Source organism: Chrysochloris asiatica, unplaced genomic scaffold, assembly GCF_000296735.1.
Source record: "Chrysochloris asiatica unplaced genomic scaffold, ChrAsi1.0 scaffold00029, whole genome shotgun sequence".
NCBI lineage: Eukaryota > Metazoa > Chordata > Mammalia > Afrosoricida > Chrysochloridae > Chrysochloris > Chrysochloris asiatica.
The window spans coordinates 18,469,105-18,488,039 of NW_006408547.1; the positions used below are offsets into that span (position 1 = coordinate 18,469,105).

The 18,935-nt window shown below is 40.5% G+C and overlaps 1 protein-coding gene across 1 annotated transcript in view; it reads left to right on the plus strand.

Moving 5' to 3' along the window:
* Positions 1–18,935, plus strand: part of COL4A2 (collagen, type IV, alpha 2) — a 184,425-nt gene that overhangs the window by 103,022 nt on the left and 62,468 nt on the right. The window contains exons 15-20 of the mRNA XM_006851540.1: positions 4,529–4,582; positions 5,398–5,464; positions 8,168–8,278; positions 8,857–9,006; positions 15,576–15,668; positions 17,006–17,163. Of these exons, the coding sequence (XP_006851603.1) occupies positions 4,529–4,582; positions 5,398–5,464; positions 8,168–8,278; positions 8,857–9,006; positions 15,576–15,668; positions 17,006–17,163 (633 nt within the window). The remainder of the gene's footprint in view (positions 1–4,528; positions 4,583–5,397; positions 5,465–8,167; positions 8,279–8,856; positions 9,007–15,575; positions 15,669–17,005; positions 17,164–18,935) is intronic.

Consider the following 18,935-nt stretch of genomic DNA (forward strand, 5'->3'; position numbering starts at 1 on the left):
AAAGAAAATAATGTATTCTGGGGAAAAGTTTGTTTTCATTTAGCTGCACACACGTTCAATTATACCTGGTTCATACCAAGCTAATTATAATTTCTATGAGGGGACTTCAAAAAAGTTCCTGGAAAATGGAATTAAAAGATAACGGAATTTTTTGTCATGAACTTTTTGAAGCCCCCATACCAGTTCTAACCTTTTCTGTAAGGGAATATAAAGTGTCTTTTATAGATTGGGTTATTTCAAATTTCATAAAGATTGCTTTTTCTCCCGTTTCTAATGGAATCCTTAGAGCTCTGGTAGCATAGTGGTTACGAATCGGGTTGCGAACCATAAGGTCAGCAGTTTGAAACTACCAGCTGCTCTGTGGGAGAAAGATGAAGCTTTCTGCTCCCGTAAAGATTTACAGCCTCGGAAACCCTGTACAGGGTCGCTATGGGTCGGAACCGACTCGAAGGCACTTAACAACAACAACAATATTTTTAGTAACTGAGCAAACATTTGGCAGAGCCTCTGGTAATGTAGTGGTTACGAGTCGGGCTGCTAACCTCAAGGTCTGCGGTTCCACAGGAGAAAGACGAGCCTTTCTGCTCCCGTAAAGACTTACAGCCTCAGAAATCCTATACAGGGTTGCTATGGGTCGGAACCGACCTGACTCACGTAACAACGTAGTTACCAGCTACTCCTCAAAAACCCTATAAGGGTCACTATGATTCAGAACTGACTCCACAGCATTTAACAACAGATAACACAGTTATTTCAGATAGAATTCATGAAAATCTATTCGCTTGAAAGGTGTACCCTCAATGGCACCCTTTGGGTGTGATGTCATTGGAAGCCCCCCCTATATCAGTATAATCAATTGAACTATGTCAGACCTATTCGGGCTCAAAGGATGTCTCGTTTACGTACTGCATCACTGAATATAAGACTCATTCTTACCTCACGCGAGGATCAACATTGTTGGTTATGGCAAGTTATTCTCATCACTGATTTGTTTGAAGGGGAGACTAAGTGGTCAATTTGGGTTCTTTTATTGAAATCTCATGGACTTCTATTCTCACATGCTAAATCACACTTCATCCCTGGCAGGGAGTCTCTGATATCTAATGAGTGTTTTCTCAGAGGACCCTGGTGGTGCAGTAGTTAAGCGATTGTGGTTCCTTGGGAGAAAAGCCTGTCCATCTGCCCTGTGAATGCCACAATCTAGGAACCCTAAAGCACTGTTCTGTTCTGTGCTGTAGTGTTACTATGAGTTGAAATAGACTCGATCATTGAAATGGAAACAGGCAGGGTAAACATATGAAGAGGGGGCAGGAAACTATGGCGGAGCTTTTTAGCCACAGTCCTGGTGTGGTGCTGCAGGTTAATGCGCTGGACCGTAAAGCTGGTGGTTGAAGCTCACCACCTGCTCCTAGGAAACCCTATACAGGGTCGCTATGAGTCGTAACTGACTCAACAGCACTTAACAACAACAAGCCTTTTAGAAGTATGCATTTCCATAAAAAGCTTTAAATAATAAATTCTTGTTATCAGTTTATTACAGCCAGTCTCTAAAGGCTTCTGCCTAATGATTATCCATTAGCCTAGTTTGGATTGTTTTTAACCTTGAAAGAAAAGAAAAAAAATTGACCACCTCTAAAAATCTATAATCAGAATTTCTCATAAGTCTTATATATTTGTTGATATTAAGTGCCATCGAGTCTTTTGCGACCCTGTGTAGGGTTTCCGAGGAGTGACTGGTAGTTTTGAACCACTGACCTTGAGGTTCAAATTGACCTTTCAGCCCAGTGCTTATCCTACAGTGGCACATCAAAAACTCTGTATTCTCACTGAATTTAAACCAGAAAAGTGGCGTGGTGTTAAGTTTGATGAGTAGAGAGAGCCATGCATATTTTCAAAGCACTTTGTAGTTACTCGTTCTAAAACAGAAACGTATCTGACTTCAGTTTATCCAAGTGATGAGGGTCTGTGACACTTGTCTTAGCTGGAGCACAGGCCCTGCATCCAAGGGAGGTGTCAAGGAACCTTCTGCATGCAAGCTGGAGCGTTGCATCACTGTAAGGACCCCAGGACAGTTCCTTCATGGGACCACTACCCCCTGGTTTTCCTCCACCCCTCTCATCATGCCTGCCACTGAGAACCACAGAAGAAAAGAGTTTTTGTTATTGTTTTAACTATTGGGATTCCAGCTGCCAATGTTCTCACATATCCTCCGAGTGGGAACTAATTGTCCACCTTATCTACTAAATTATACATGATACTCAGTTGTGCACACCTCCTTCCAGTCCATCACAGGGAACTTTGAGATCATCGTGTTAACTAAGATGCCAGGCTATTGGAGTTTGAGCTGCCAAGAGGGCTCCTGAGTGTTTTTTCACTCTTCATTACTCAGATTGGTTTTACACAATATCTAGCTATCGCAGACATATGCTTAAAGTATTGGTCCTAGTCTGGTTTTTTCAGCAGAGGTGATTAGCACTTGGCATTTGGGGATCTTGTTAGTAATGTTCGCTGTTGGTATCACAACATGACTGAGCAGGGATTGGTTGGCACTCAGTGAACTGTAGATTTGGCAAATTCCAGAGCATTGTTTGAGCAGACTTGTCATTTGGGTTCTGCTCAGACTAAATCAATGCCTAGTTGCCATCTCTTCAGTCTTTGGCAAGTTCTTTTAGGGTTCCTAGTTTATTTCATGAGACGGATTCTAAACAGCAGATCATTTTTAGTATCAGAGATATGAAAGACTAAACAATTGTAGGAAAATCCGCCTTCGCTTTTGAATCTTCAGCTCCACCTAGTGTGAAAGACAGTCATAATCTAAACCATAGACTCTCAAAGGAAACAACAAAATCATGCCAATTTTAGTTTATTCTCAACAATAAGGCTTGGCATACGTGTTTGTAGATTAAAACAAAACAAAACAAAATAAAACCTGTAAGATAATCAGATAATATATATTCTTTAAATACTATTGGCACCTAGCCTTCTGAATTTTGGTGGCCTTACCAAGCATGATGTGGCGCTGTGGGCTAATTAGACTGCAAAGTCAGTTTGAACTGCAAGGTCGGTGGTTCCAGCTCACCAGCTGTTCCTTGGAAACCCTATACAGGGTCGTTATGGGTCAGAATCAACTCAACAGCACTTAATAACCAAACAACAACAACCAAGCATATGGGAGCTCAGTGGCTCTAGAGAATAAGCACTAGACATCAAAAATCACCAAGTCAGTGGTTCAAACCTACCAGCCTCTCCGAGGAAGAAAGATGAGACTGCTTCCACAGAGATTTATAGTCTCAGGAACTCTAAACAGGACCTCTATGAGTCAGACAGACTCAATGACACTTAACAACAAGCATACTTGCTAAATACACTTTAGCAAGAGGGACTAAATATCTAGATTGTTAAATAGCTCCACAGGCCTATCCAAATACTTTATGATGTGCTGCATAAGAGTAAATGTTGCCTTTCAGTAAACATTCAAAAGAATTGTTGGTGCTGTTAAGAGTTGATTTGACCCATAGCGACCCTCTATAGGGTTTCCAAGGAGCGGCTGGTGAACTTGAACCACCGGCCTTGCAGTTCAAATGATTTTTCAGTCTGGACCATTAGCCCACAGTACCACACCAGGAAAAATCAATAATTAGCATTAGAGTTTGTTTTTATTTGTTTTGTTTTTTTAACTGTCTAAAAATCAAAAAATGTTGATTTTCTAACACTTCCATTTGGTGTGAACTGAAATTTTCAAAATTCATATTGGAGAACGATTTTACTAACTAAACCAGGGAATCAACACTTGAGTCAGTGACCAGTCATAAAATCACTAGTGGGGACAACTTGACATACACTTATGTCCCCTTTGATGTGATGCCATGGGAATTTCAGAGCACCCTCCATGAAGAAATCTTGCCAAAAGATGACCCTAAATCTACGAAAACCTATAGGCTTAACGACTACCATCCTATAATTCTATATTCTGTTTTCCCTGGTTATCCCCAAAATGTCTTTTTTTAAGTTGTATTGTTTGAATACTCAGAGGAATATGGTGACTAGAGAAATACACTCTACAACTCCACAAGGACGAAATTGACCAAAATTGAGGATGTGGGATATTTACAACCCAAATGACGCAGTTCTTCAACAATAGCAAAAACAGGTATTTTTCAAAAAGTAGAAAAGAAAAGGAAACTATTTGACCTATTTTATGAATCCCTATTCAAACAATACAACTTAAAAAAAGATATTTTGGGGATAACCAGAGAAAACTGAATATAGAATTATATGATGGTAGAATGAACTATTGGAGTCCTAGTTTGGCACCATAAGATAAGCAAGGTCGGTTTGAACTGCAAGGTTAACAGTTCAAACTCACCAATTGATCCTTGGAAACAATACAGGTCACTTTGCATTTGAATCAATGCACTTAACCACAACAATGAATGAGTATCAATTAAGTACAATAATGACATTGCAGCTATTTTTAGTTATCTGTTAATGATAAAATAATTTTTTTTTTTCCAATTCTTTCTTGCAGGGAAGTAGAGGACCTGATGGTTACCAAGGCCCTGATGGACCTAAAGGATCCAAGGTGATCTCACGTATTATTTGGATTTTTTTTTCCTTAAATTTCTTTTCTTTAGAGGGTGTTATGGCAAGGTATATGGAATCCTGCTGGCACTGGTGGCTAGCCTTGGCCATTCCAACCCCCCAGCAACTCCACATGAGAAAGAGGAGGCTGTCTGCTTCCGTAAACATTTATATTTCCTGACACCCTAATGAGCAATTGTACTCCCTCCTACTTAGGGCTGCTGTGAGTGGGCATACCCTGGATCACAATGGTTTTTGTGAAGTGGGTTTTGCAAAATCTCTAGACTTACCTGTACTGCCCGATTCAGGCATCGTTATCAAAAGTGTCCTACTCTATAGTGACGATAAGGAGCTCTGGTAGCATAGTGGTTACGAATCAGGCTGCGAACCTTAAGGACAGCCGTTCAAAACTACCAGTTGTTCCGTGGGAGAAAGATGAGGCTTTCTGTCCCGTAAAGATTTATAGCCTTGGAAACCCTGTACAGGATCACTATGAGTCGGAACCGACTCCACGACACTTAACAACAACAACGTAGTGATGATGGTGATGGCGAAGATCCCAAAATAATATTGAAACCTGCCTACAGTGCTTTCCATTGGTGCTTCTAACTAACGACTTGAATGTCTGGGACCCTCAGGACAGGCTAGTTCCCCAGGTACAGCGTAAGGGCTGATTAGTCAAAATAGCAGATCAGCTGAAGTTACTTGAGTCTCAATAATCAAGATCCAGTTGTAATCTTTAGAAACAATGCGTATTGTCAAAAACTCTAAAAAACTATTGTCCTCCTCTTTTATTTTCCACTTTTCCCCTTCTAGGGAGAAACGGGTGACCAAGGCCTCCCAGGACTACCTGCTTACTCTCCTCATCCTTCCCTAGCCAAAGGTTTGTACACCACTCCTCTTGCAGTACATATACATATGCATATATGTATATACATTTGTTATCAATACATATCATCACATATACATTTTGTTCTCAGTTTTTAAAAACGGATCAGAAATATTTAATAAGGGTTTTCTGGTGGGAAAAAATGTTTAAAGCATAACATAAGGAAAATCTCAATCTCTTGGACAACTCTCCTCATGGTTTAAAAATAGTATAATTGAAATGAGCGTTTTCCCTCTGCCAGAGAGAACTCACTATTTCCCAGGCAAGCCTCGTCCACTTCCCCGTAACTTCCTGAGATTCCAGTTTTACCTTCTGAAGCTTATCAATCACGAAATCCAGTCCTTGAACGCATCAACTCTCAGTGGCATGCTCACACTCACCTCCTGTCGTTTCTTCTCCAATTAAACCAAGATTCTTAAGCTATTCGGTTTGACAGTCTGAGTACTGAGATGAATCACAATCCTTAATCTGTAAACAGCCACATCTTTTCAATGTCTCATATGCCAGATAGTCTTCCCACAAACCCAGGAAGCGCCTCCCCATGGTGACAGTGATCCTCTGGGTACCAGTATGGTATATTGCATGTATCACAGCTAATACTCACCATGTTTATTTTTGTATCTCCTTAACAATTGGCAAGATCATATTGGAATACAATTCTAATTTTGTGACTAGAGCTCAATGCTCTGAAACTTTCTGAATGTGCACCCTCAAGTACTAATTGTATGCATATATACTTACAGATAATTTATATATGTTCTTATAGATCATTTATACATGTTAGAGAATGCTCGTCAGGGCAGGGAATTTAGCCTGTGTTGTTCATTACTGTATCTTATTCTATGCCAATGACAATACCAACACATAGTAGAAGCTTAACAAATACTTACTTGAGTGATGTACATGATAACAGAGAGATACAAAGCAGAAAATTTAAAGAGATATTTATAAAAGGTTGTTAAGTGCCGTCGAGTTGGTTCCAACTCATAACAACCCTACACAGGGCTTACAAGGAGCAGCTAGTCAGTTTGAACTGCCGACCTTGAGGTTCAAACCAACCTTGTAGTCTAGTACTTAGTTGCCAGCGGCTCAACAGGATACCATTTAAAATATGAAGATATTTTCAAAGATGAGATATTTAAAAAATAAAGATGTTCTAGTATTTTCTTCTGCTCCCAGTAGGTCATCAGGCTTGGGGGCTTCAAAAGGTTTGTTGTAAAAGTACCTTAACTCTTGTTTTCTGTTTTTTGTTGTTAAACAAAAAAGATCTATAATTTTATTTAAGAGCCATGTGAAATATAGAATCAAGAGTTGGCTAGCAGTGAGAAATAGTGCTTGACATGTTTTGGAAATGTAATAGATCAGTTTATTGATATAAATTGTGCACTAGCCTATGGTCAGTGTAGAATTTTATCCATTGAAATTAATAAGCACAATTCGATTTACAAAAAGAATGTGAAACTCTTCTCCAAAAAGATTCCTTAAGACACTGGGAGCTTCTCACTTGTAATAAAATCTCTTAATCATCAAAAATTTCTAACATAGTTTGGTCAACTTTCTGCCTTAACTCTTCATTCCATTTTTTTCTTGAACTTTTGAAGCCCCCCTAGTATGTCCAGCAGTTCAGTACACACTTTCCACCATAGATGTGAGCCCTCTGTCCATTCTGTAACTGTTTTCACATATCTTCATCTAATGTTGATGAAAATACCATCAGTGGATTTTGAAATATCTGCTCAACAAGCTGTTGATCTCCACCTAACTGTAGAGACAACATTTCCGTTTCTCATTTGTGGTATCCAAAGAATCTGCCAACCCCAAAACCATGCTGAAAAGATACATGTAGTTGGTTTAACTAGATTTTTTTAAAAGTTTTTATTGTGAACTGAGTAATAGTTTACATGGGAGAGCATCGGTTTTACACTCATCGTTTCATTGCAATGATTACAATCTCCTTGTGCATACTCATTCAACAGTATTTACTTCTATTCCCTCTGCTTTTGTTTTTTGGGGGGAGTAGCGGTGGAATGTACACCAAAACACTCAGGAATGTATAATCATTTAAACAACCTGAAGGACACATTCTACAAGCCTGCCTCCTAACCGCCAGCACACAGCCTTTCTCTTTCCATGAGTCCAGAGTCCTCAGCTGCTCTGTCTCTCCATATCATCATCTCTGTCTCCATCCCTGAGATCTAAGTGCCCATGACCAAGTAACTTTACCTCTCTGAGCCTGTTTCTTCATTTGTAAAATTGGGATCCTAAGGCATTCTCCCATAGGGCATTATGGTAATTAAATGTGTGTAAATTATCTAATAGTGAGCCTGGCATACACAGGCATGCTCAACAAATGTTGTCTACTGTGACTATTTGTATTCCCTGTGGTTCCGCAACATGAAACTATTTGATTCCCAGTCAAAACAATCTTCCCTTCTTTCTAAACCTCTATGTATCTTTTTGGCATTCTATGTCTCTTACTGTTTTAGGTTACTTATGGGAATATTGCAACTTCCATATTTAATCATGAATGAGCTCCTTGAAGTCAGAGACCACCATATAGTAAACATGTTGAACCTCCATCATGCTGACACAATACACTGATATCCAGGACATATGTATCCAGTGAAAAGTCCAGGTCTGTTCTGATACCTAGATACCAATGTCTAACTGGTATTGTGGGGTCTGTTTGGGTTCCAGGAGTTAGAGGCGACACAGGGTTCCCAGGAGGTCCTGGGGAACCAGGATTCCGAGGTGAGCCAGGAGACCCCGGCCCACCAGGTTTCCCTGGCATACCCGCTGGACGTGAAGGTAATGTCATTTCTTGGTATCATATTATAGAACAACAGTAACACTCTCAAGCCTAAACATGAACAATGGAGCCATTACTGACTGCACAGATTGTGGTTTTTATATTTTTACTTTTTCTCATAGACTAGACTTGGCAAACGCTTGTTGTTGTTGTTGTTAAGTGCCGTCAAGTCGGTTCCGACCCATAGAGACCCTGTACAGGCTAATGCATCTTAAATACATTTGGGGACTATCCTCACAGAACCATTATGCCTATGGTCTGCATGATGCCTCTGATGCCTAATTAACATGTCCCCATCAGTTGTTTGGGAAGAGCAGAAGGAACAACCACATATTTCCAAGGGTCATAACAACTCTCATTGCCATTACTGGGGGGCAAGAAGAGGTGTTTTTTTTTCAGATCATAAAAACAAAGATGAAATAATATCAGTGACCTCCATCCCTTTGGTGTTGATTAGGTTGTAAAGTTCACTAGTCTTTTTGGTGTCTCCTGTGGACATGAATTCAAATGTAACTGGTAGATAGCAAAAGTTGCTTGGAGAGACTTAGGCTGCTGGTGAATGTTGTTGGATTTGCAGATGAGAAGAGAGGCTTACCTGGAGAAATGGGACCCAAAGGCTTCATAGGAGACCCAGGCACCCCTGCTCTGTACCCTGGGCCACCAGGAGTTGATGGAAAGCCAGGACTCCGAGGACCCCCAGGTGCCCCTGGGCTACCTGGACCAGATGGTAAGTGGATGGAAAAACTAAAGGGAGGGTGCATTTCAGTGTTCAAATAAAGAAGCTAAACACCAACAGAAATTTTTGTTTGGGTTTTTCTGCTAAATAATTCCCTAAAGTAATCCAGTAGGCCAGTGGTTCTTAAGTGCCATCTCTGGTGTCACTGCTTCTCTGGATAGGGTCCCACATTCCGCTCATGCTCTTCTCCCTTAACTCGATTTTGAAGATTTGGAGACAACATTTTTAAACTGACACTGACAATGACATCTTTTCAGAAACGTCACTGATGGAGGGCCCAGAATTCATCTAGTTTCCCTTTTATCACACTGAAATCCTGGAACGCACACTGGGAAGATGAATCACTAATGAAAATCATCTTTGTCCACGCGTAAATTTAGAATGGCTGCAGTTGTCATCTTGGCTAGTTGATAACATGCCTGCATTATTGTGATCTGGAATGGTAGCGGGGTTGTACTCCAGGGTTTTAGAGTCAAAGGTTGACTGCTAAGCAGCTTCTATCAGGGAAAAGAGAAAAACAAACTTGCTACTTACAAACTCACATTGAATGAGCTTGTTAAAGTGGGAAAGAGGGAGTAGAGGGGGACAGTGTATGAAAAGAAATGGTCCTAGAGTAACTAAAAATAAATGTAATTTTGCTATTCTTCCAAGCAAACGAAAGGTCTGTGGTTTTTAATTTTGTCTAATTTTATTTAATCATCATGTTGTTAGCACTGCTGTTAAGTGCTGAGTCAGTTCTGACTTATAGCAACGCTGTATGGGGTTTCTAAGGTTTGAACTGCAAACCTTTTGGTTAGCAGTCCAGTGCTTATCCTGTGGCACCAGAACACCTTTAATCATTATGTTGTTGTTGTTTAGTGTCCTTGAGTTGGTTTCAACTTTTATCGACCCGGTATAGGTTTTCCAAGGAGCAGTTGGTGAGCTTGAACCACTGACCTTGCAGTTCAAACGACTTTACAGTAGATTATGATATAGCTTTATCCTCTGGAATCAAAACAGAAGACACTAGTCATGAAAAAAAGACAAACTCTTGTAAAACTAGTGAGTGTCAGTAGCCATGTGTAATTGACAAAGTAAGTAAGGTTTGACTTCACTGAAAGTCCTTCAGCAAAACATCTAAAAGACACCATCTAGAAACAGTTGCAAACTAAAATAGCTGTCCCAGTGTCAGTGATAAACTCCATACATCTGCTTCCACAGTGGGGACCTTAAGCTTCGGCATAGTCTCTGTCCTCTGTATGATCACGATTTTAAATAGACCAATCAGCTTCCTTACAGCCTTCTGTGGAGACCAAACCCCAGCTTAGCATGTGATCATTGTTTATGACAAGAAAAGATGGCTACGTTCTGTAAAAAGAAGTAGCCATCAGTGCCCAGGCAGATAGAAAGACTGTGGAAGTCTAGAAACTAAGAAAACATCATAGTCTGCATTCATTTGCTCCCCTGAGGGTATCACTGAATCGTAGCACAGATGATTTTCCAGTTGTTGGTGTCAACTGTGGCTCATCTTTTTCAGTTGAGAGGGTTCTGTTGAAGGAGGCAGGGAAAAGCGCAATCCATCTTTGAGCTTGCCCTCGAAGAAGTTTAATCTTTCCAACATCAGAGCTGAAAGAGGGACGCTTTACATACTGTAAGAGCTTCTAATGCAGCGCTCTAGATAAATGAGGCATTGGAAGAAACTATGAGATCACACTACCTCTTTATATTTGATATTGACCCAAATTTAGCAGCCTCTTCTTTTAAAAAAATATTTTGCTTTAAATTCTCTGATTTCACCCTCAGTAATCTCTCAGGTTATTTCTTCCTATCGTATCTTCTAAGGGATCGTGTTTGAGTTCAGTTGCAGATGAATCCACTTGAGTGTTAGCTGTCTCAGTGCTTTTGGAGAGGACGTGTTTGTGCCATCTCTGAAACTAAGATTCTTGGAGATGTTCGAGGCGCTCACATCTTTACCTACTTCTCCCATTGAAAGGCTTGTCAGTCACTGCTCTCATTCTACAGGAAATGTTTAGGTGAAGATAGTTGCACTTGCCCAGTTTTCTTTCAAAAACAACTACAACTACAACAACAAAAAGACGCTCGAGTCCCATATTGTAATGAAAAATATTTCAGGCACAGCTATTTCCTTGTATCATGAGTTTCCCAAAGCGTTTGCACAGCATTCTCTTTCATATTTTTATGATCATGCAAGCAATATTTCTTACTAGAACATCTGTGATGAAAACGGTTTCTCTGAACACTGTATTTATTTAAAAACTTATATCTGTTGAGTTTTCCTTTTTTTTTGGGGGGGGGGGTGGCGCAACAGAGCATCTTACATTAAAAACCAAAAGTATAAAAACATTATGTGTCTCGAAGGACTGATACTGAAGACTGACTTTGCCATCCTTCCTGTACTTAAATTCTGTTTTGATAAAGACACATGGCTTCTTGTATTTGTTTGTGATTTTCCAACATAGGTCAAATGCAAGCAAATTAACTTATTTCTGATTCATATTGCAGACTTATAAGGAAATGTATAGAGCAGATGGAAATCTTATCAACTAACATTTTAAAAAACGTATAATTTAAACTTTTGATTAAAAATATACCTTAATCCTGTGAGACACATTGTTTCCAAATTGCCTTTACAGAGAGCAATCTTACACAAAATGCAGCCAACCATAATGGCCTTTTAATGTTTTTGTGTATGTTCATCATTTAATATTAATGGCCTGATTCTCACAGCATTTTTCAACTTTCCCCTTGGATTTTTATTTATTGGATTCTTTTCTTGCTCGCTGCATTTTTTTTTTTCCTGTTTTATGTGTGGTTACTAATGAAAACCAGAATTTTTATTCTTTGCAGTTCCAGAAAAATGTGCAAGCCATGAAGTCACTTTTCTTTCAGGGTGAAATATTTAGCTTACTCCTAGTTCAAATTCAACTAGCTGAAATCAAGTAGTAGAGCCAAGTCCATTCTGTTCTAGAATAAATTTCAAAACAAAAACACAAACTGCTGGGTTCACTATGGTCATTGTCCTGTTTGTGAAAATCATGTTAAAACACTTCAGAGACTTACAGGACTACTCTGAAATTAATATATTAAACAAGGGGAAAACAGCATAGAAAAGAGGAAGAATGTCACCTTAGAATGACCCCTTTGTGTCTTTTTGTTCCTAGATTTCCAAAGAATCAGATACTTACTCTATAAGGAATAGCCTTAATCTCTGTCCTTAATGTTATAGCTCAAATTTGAAATGCCAGCTTTCTTAAAATAGCCAACAATCAGTTGCCATCACTCTGGTGCCAAATCATGGCAGCCAGTGTGTGAGGTCTTCCACGGCTGCTTGCGCGCAAGGACGCTTCCAGGTCTTTCTCCCAAGGCATCCAAGCACACTACCTGCTTACCCCATCCGGGCACTCCATCCATGCTTCAATAACTACCTGTGATCATACTCACATCTTCTTGTTATTGTTGTTTTTGTTGCTAAGAACCATCGAGTCAGTTCCAACACATAACAACCGTGTATCGAGTTTCCAAGGAATGGCTGATAGTTTTGAACCACAAACTTTGTGATTAGAAGTCCCATGCTTATCCTACAACACCAACACCAGGACTCCTCATCTACTTTTTAATAAATATTGGGAGAACTTGGAGACGTAAAAATAAAGCCCACAAAATCCCTCACTTGGCTGAAATGACTTTTTTTTAAAGCTTTTATTATGAATAGAGTGATAGTTTTTACATAGCAGAACATGGGTTTTGCATGCAACAAATTGTATTTTATGTTATTACAATGGTTACAGTCCCCTCCATGCACCATCATGGTGCACGGTGCAGTATTTGCCTCTATTCCAGTTCTTATTTTTGTTGTTGTTGCTTTTGATATACACAAAAACAGTCAGGAATATGTCATCATTTAAGCGATCAAAGGGCACATTTTGCTAGCCTGCCTCCTACCCACCAGCACACAGCCTTTCTCTTTCCTTGAGTGTAGGGCCCTCAGCTGCTCTGTCTCTACATGCCATCACCTCTGCCTCCATCTCTGGTGTCGCTGCTTCTCTGGTTAGGATCCCACATTCCACTCATGCTCTTCTCTCTTGATGGTCATAGGGTTCTCTGTTCCTGTCATGTAAGAATAACCACTCCCCCTTTTTATTACACATCTTCTGTCTTTACAGTTGTGACCATTGCAGTTATTCATGATAACATTTACTCACTATTGAATCAAAAGAATCCTGTCCCCATGTCTGCCATCCCTTTTCACCAGACCCATCTAGACAAGATGAAAATTAGTGGGGATTCTACCTTCCCTCCCTCCCTCTGAAACTAAACTCCCTCTTGAATACTTGTAAGCCAGCCATTTCATGCCTTGATAGCCCACCCCCCACCCCATTTTAGGTAGCCAGTGTCTAAGTTCCCTGTCCCTGTTCACCGTGTGCACTGAGGAGATAGGCTTGATCCTTGATATGAAGACTCCTTCCCTCTCGGTTGGTATTTTTACTTCTACATCCATAAGTGAAAGGCATGAAATGACTTGACCTGGTGACCAGGGATGTGATGGAGCCAAGTCCTGGGCTGTCATTTCATATTCAGCAACTGCTTCTGTGCAGCTTCTCTCCTCCTCTCTTCTTGGCTCCCATAACAGAACAGCCCATGGCCCTGGTATGGCACTGTAGGACAAGCACTGGACTGCTAACAAAGGTTGGCAATTAAAACCCACCAGCCACTCCTCGGAAATCCTCTACAGGATCGTTATGAGTCGGAAGGAGCTTGACAGCACTTAACAACATCTTTTAAGCAACTCTCTTTGAGGGTCCTTTGATAGCACTTCCATCGTCTTCCTCTACCCATTCAGTAAATGTTGGCCCTTGGAGTTCAGTCTTGGATCATCTTCTCTCTCTCTACTAGCTGAAACATTAGAGATTCAAACCCAATTACTAGCTGAAACATTAGGGATTCAAACCCAACCAGACGTGCCTTAGGAGACAGGTCTGGGCCACTAGTTATGATGGTGGATAATAAGGACAACCTTCTGTTTGTGGGCTCTTTGCTTCTTTAGGTCTTGATTTAAGGGTCACTTCCTCCGGATTTTCCTGACACCCCTCCAATTTTATTAATTTCTCTTTCTTCATAGCAATGGCCAGAATTCAAAATTCGATAGGGGTTTGTTCACCACTGTGAGCTTAATGCCTGTCTCCATACCTGGACTGTAATTCCCGTGGCGATCATTTTCTACTGTGTTCCGAGTTCCTAATACACTGCCTGGCATAGAATAGTCATTGAATAAACGTTTGCTGGATCTACTAACTTCAAGGTCAACAATTTGAAACTACCAGCGGATCCACGGGAGAAAGATAAGGCTTTCTGCTCCTGTAAAGATTTACAACCTTGGAAATTCTATACAGTGTAGCTGTGAGTCAGAACTGATTCAGTGGCCCGCAACCACCACCACCACCATTGAGATCAAATTTCATGGGACATTATTCATTGCTACTTTCCCTAAATATTTATAAGTACCTAAGAGCATTCCAACATTCCAATTCTGGTGTCATCTTCCCAAGCAGGCAGCAAACATTTTTAAAATCTGGTGTTTTCTTCTCCTTCATAATCCCTTAATAGTCTTATTCTCTCCTCCTTTCGGGCATGATGTGATGGAGATGGACAGATAGTGTTAATTTGTTGGGCAATTTTTTATTTGATTGTTGGAGCGTGTGATCACTAGTAGATTTAACAGTGATGAAAATAAAAGAATGAATCCTAGAAACATTTGGATTCCATAACCCAGGATTGGGTTTTGTTTCATGGAAATGTGCAACCTTATGTCTACCACAAGATGGCATTTCTTTAGAATGTGACATCAAGGATTTTGATGGCTTTAAAAATACCATTCTTTATAACTTCACCTCAACATACCTGCTTGGAATTACTGGAACCCTGAAGATAGGACATGACTTTAGAAGTTTCCTGAAGCTTGTTAGTAGGGATGGGGATGCTGGGGAGCATACAGGAGCAGGAGATCAGGAGGTGTCGGGGAGAACATTCCCTGAGGGGAACCCTGATCTATGTCAATTATGTGAACTCCACATGTGTGTATGTGTGTACCGATGTGTGCACACAAAGGCGTGAAAGTGAGTGTGTGGGGGAGTGGGTTAGGGTGGGGGGCATATATGTGCATGTGCACACATTCCAGGGTAAAGAACTCAAGAGGAAATGTGTTAGTAGCTCTCTTTTGGCAGGGGAAGGAGTGGGGGACAAAAATGTGTAGTAATCTGGGCATCGGAGTCTGTAGCACATAAACAAAATACATGGTCAAAAAATTCAAACTCAGTTTTTCTCAAAAGGAAAGATTTTTTTATCTCCAGATTTTAGTTGAAAAACTAAATTCGTAGACTCTTAAATTTCTTTACAACCCGAAGAGCTATGGCCACAAAACAAAGTTTCTTTTGTACAGGTGTTTAAGGAGGAACATGAAGCTCTAATGCTGTCTTGGGATAGTTAGCCTTCCCAACACTGGTTTAGATGGTGGGTGTCTCCAAGGTCCGCTAATGTTCTTTCCTTGTGAATTTCTTCTTTAGGTTTTCTTTTTGGACTGAAAGGAGGACCAGGAAGAGTGGGCTATCCAGGGCCTTCTGGGTTCCCTGGGGCTCGTGGACAGAAAGGGTGGAAAGGTAAGGAATGCTTGGAAAGGTAGAAGACACCTCGGCCTTTCTAACTCTCCCTCAACTTCCAGGAAGTTAAAGCTATTCCCCTTTTCACATTATTTTTAAATAAGATGGACCCTACATTTCTCTGCTAAGCTCCTTTCTCCCATGGCTATTAAACTAAAAATAGGATGCAGGAAATCAACTTGGTCATCTAAACACCCAACACCCAGTTTGCTCATCCTTTTACAGTTAAATTCTGTAATGGAATTTTCAAGACATGCAGAGGCCAATACTAGGCAAGAAAGATGAATAGTTGTTTCCTAGGCTGAAGTCAAATGATTCGTATGAAGTAATCAGTTTTGAGACAATATAACGGGTGTTTATACAGAGTCAATATATACTTTCCTTTATATTTTAGCCATCATCTTTCATCCTAACAATGACTCCCTGAGTTAGGTGTTTGGGTGGCGTGGGAACTGAGACAAAGAAACAAAGCAACTTGCCCAGCGTCTCTCTCCCAGTCAGTGGCATAAGCTAAATTAGAGTGATGCGGTCCTTGCATTTACTCTTCCTGCTATCCCTCTTAGACTCTACACCCACCGGAAGAGCGCTTCCTTGTCCAGAGCATATTCGATTCTGTGGTACTTCCTCTATGTGGTACCCTGTCTGCTACCCATGTGGCCCTTGCTGAGCACTCCCATCCCATAATGGTGAACATATTTTGGCACAGAATCACACACCTGTCTGATACATGTGTGCATTCAGTTCCCTGCTAGGAATGTAAGCAATTTAGGTATAGACATTCCCCTTTCTGAGCCACATAACTCGGTCCTATTCTGCCGTGATCTGTGCCCTGGAGTTGCTGGCCAATAGGAGAGTATCCCCTAAGATTCCTGAGTTCAGCCAATGACAGGATAGAGAAAGACCTGGAGATTTTTTCCATCATTTCTCACAGCCTTGGCTATTTAACTAAAAACCTTCCCAACACTGGTATACATGTAATAGCTCATGCCCCTAAGACTTTGGTTCCAATTTGTACTGGACTCCTGTAACTCTCTTTCCTTCCCTTGCCTCTTCTGGCTCAATGGTCTTAATGACTTCTTGCTGCTCACAGTCGCTGGATTCTTCAACATCCTTCGTTGGTCCCTAGATTCTTCCTATACCAGTATAAAAGAGATCTGTATTTTAAGTGTCTTTCAAGAAACATCTGAGTAGAATTCGGTTTCCTGAGGTAACCCTGACTGATCATTTGGAAAGCTTACTGTTATGACCCCATCTTATATTTCTGTTTGCTACAGCTCTAAGAGTGATTAATAAAAGCTTCATAAAGAGCAATTTTCCTGTTTTCCCTCCCATTGTAGGAGATGCTGGGGACTGCAAATGTGATGACCAGTTCATCCAGGGTCTTCCAGGATTGCCAGGCCCCAAGGGCTTTTCAGGTGTTAATGGAGAGCCAGGTCGGAAAGGGGAGCAAGGTGACCAGGGTCAGCACGGAATTCCTGGCTTCCCAGGGTTCAAGGTGAGAGAACATTGATCCGCTTATTGACCAATTTTATAGCAAAACCGCTAAGACTTCCTTGATGCTTATCTTGGTCTTTCATTTATTAAATTAACATGTTGTTGTTGTTAAGTGCCATCGAGTTGGACCCGACCCGTAGCGACCTTGGATAGGGTTTTTGAGGAGCGGCTGGTAAGCTTGAACCGCCAACCTTGCAGTTCAAACGGCTTTGCAGTCTGGCGCATTAACCCACAACGCCACACTAAGACTCCATTAAATTAACATAGGTTTGGAAATAAAACTCCTTCACCACCTACCCCATTCACAGAAACTGATGCACTCTCAGTCAAACTTTAAAATAATCATTTTTACTGGTGGGAATGTAAAATGGTACAGCCACTTTGAAAAACAGTTTGGCAGTTTCACAAAATGTTAAACACAGAGTTACTGTATTTCCCAGCAATTCCACTCCTAGGTATATACTTCAAATAATTAAACGCACACATTTATCCCAAAAATTGTCCGTAAATGTTCATAGCGGCGTGATTCACAGTAGCTAAAAAGTGGAAAAAACCTAAATGTCCATCAACTGATGATTGTTGATGTTGTTAAGTGCCGTCGAGTCAGTTCTGACTCATAGCAACCCCATATAGGGTTTCCAAGGAGCAGCTGGTTGAGTTTGAACCACCAACCTTGCAATTTAAACTGACCTTATAGTCCAGTGCATTACCCCACAGCACCACACCAGGACTCCTGATGAATAGATCATAAAAAATCTCTCCATACAATGGAATATTACCCAGCCACAAAAGGCATATAATACTGACACGTGCTACAATGTAAATGAACCTTAAACGTGTTCTACTAAGTGAAAGACGGCAGTACAAACGGCCACGTGTTGTATGATTCCATTTATGTGAAATAGTCATAATAGGAGGACCCACAGAGGCATAAAGGAGATGACTGATGGCCAGGGAAGTGGGGAGGATGGATGAGGGGAGACTTGAATACACAATGGATCCCTTATTCGGGTGATAAAACTGTTCTGGAATTAGGCAGTGGTGATAGTTATGAAACCTTGTGAATGTACTGAAAACAGGGAATTGCACACTTTAAAATGTAAACTAAAGTGGTAAATGTTTTGGTATGTGAAGTATATTTCAATCTTAAGCAACAAACAACAAACAAAACAATTCGCTTTTATGAATGTAAAGCACATGATTTATTTACTACTTCAAACTTAGTTTCCGACTGATTGTTTTTGGAAAGAGTCCCTAACTCCATAAAAAGCAGGACCTCAGAGTAGATCACAAATCAATGAAATTTCCTGTCCGTGGATACCCAGTGGCCTTTATTTCATGTCTGGGGTAGATTTTTCTCTTTTGTTGTTGTTAGGTCCCAATGAGTTGATACCAACTGGTAGTGACCTTATGCACAGCAGAACAAAACACTGCCAGATCCTGGGCCAAGCTCATTGATGCTGCCATTGTGCCAGTCCATCTCGCTGGGGGGATCTTCCTCTTTTTCTCTGACCCTCCACCTTACCAAACATAATATCTTTCTCCAGCAACTGGTCCCTCCTGACAATATGTCCAAAGTATGAAAGACGAAGTCTAGCCATCCTGGCTTCCAAGGAGCACTCTGGCTGTACTTAATCCAAGTGATTTCAAAGTAAATTTCAAATGTAGACATAGAAATTATGCTTTCTTTTTTTTTTTTATTAAGAAGAGAACTGCAAGAACATTATAAATTCTATCATTTTACACATTCAGCAACAGAGAAAACATGTTTTA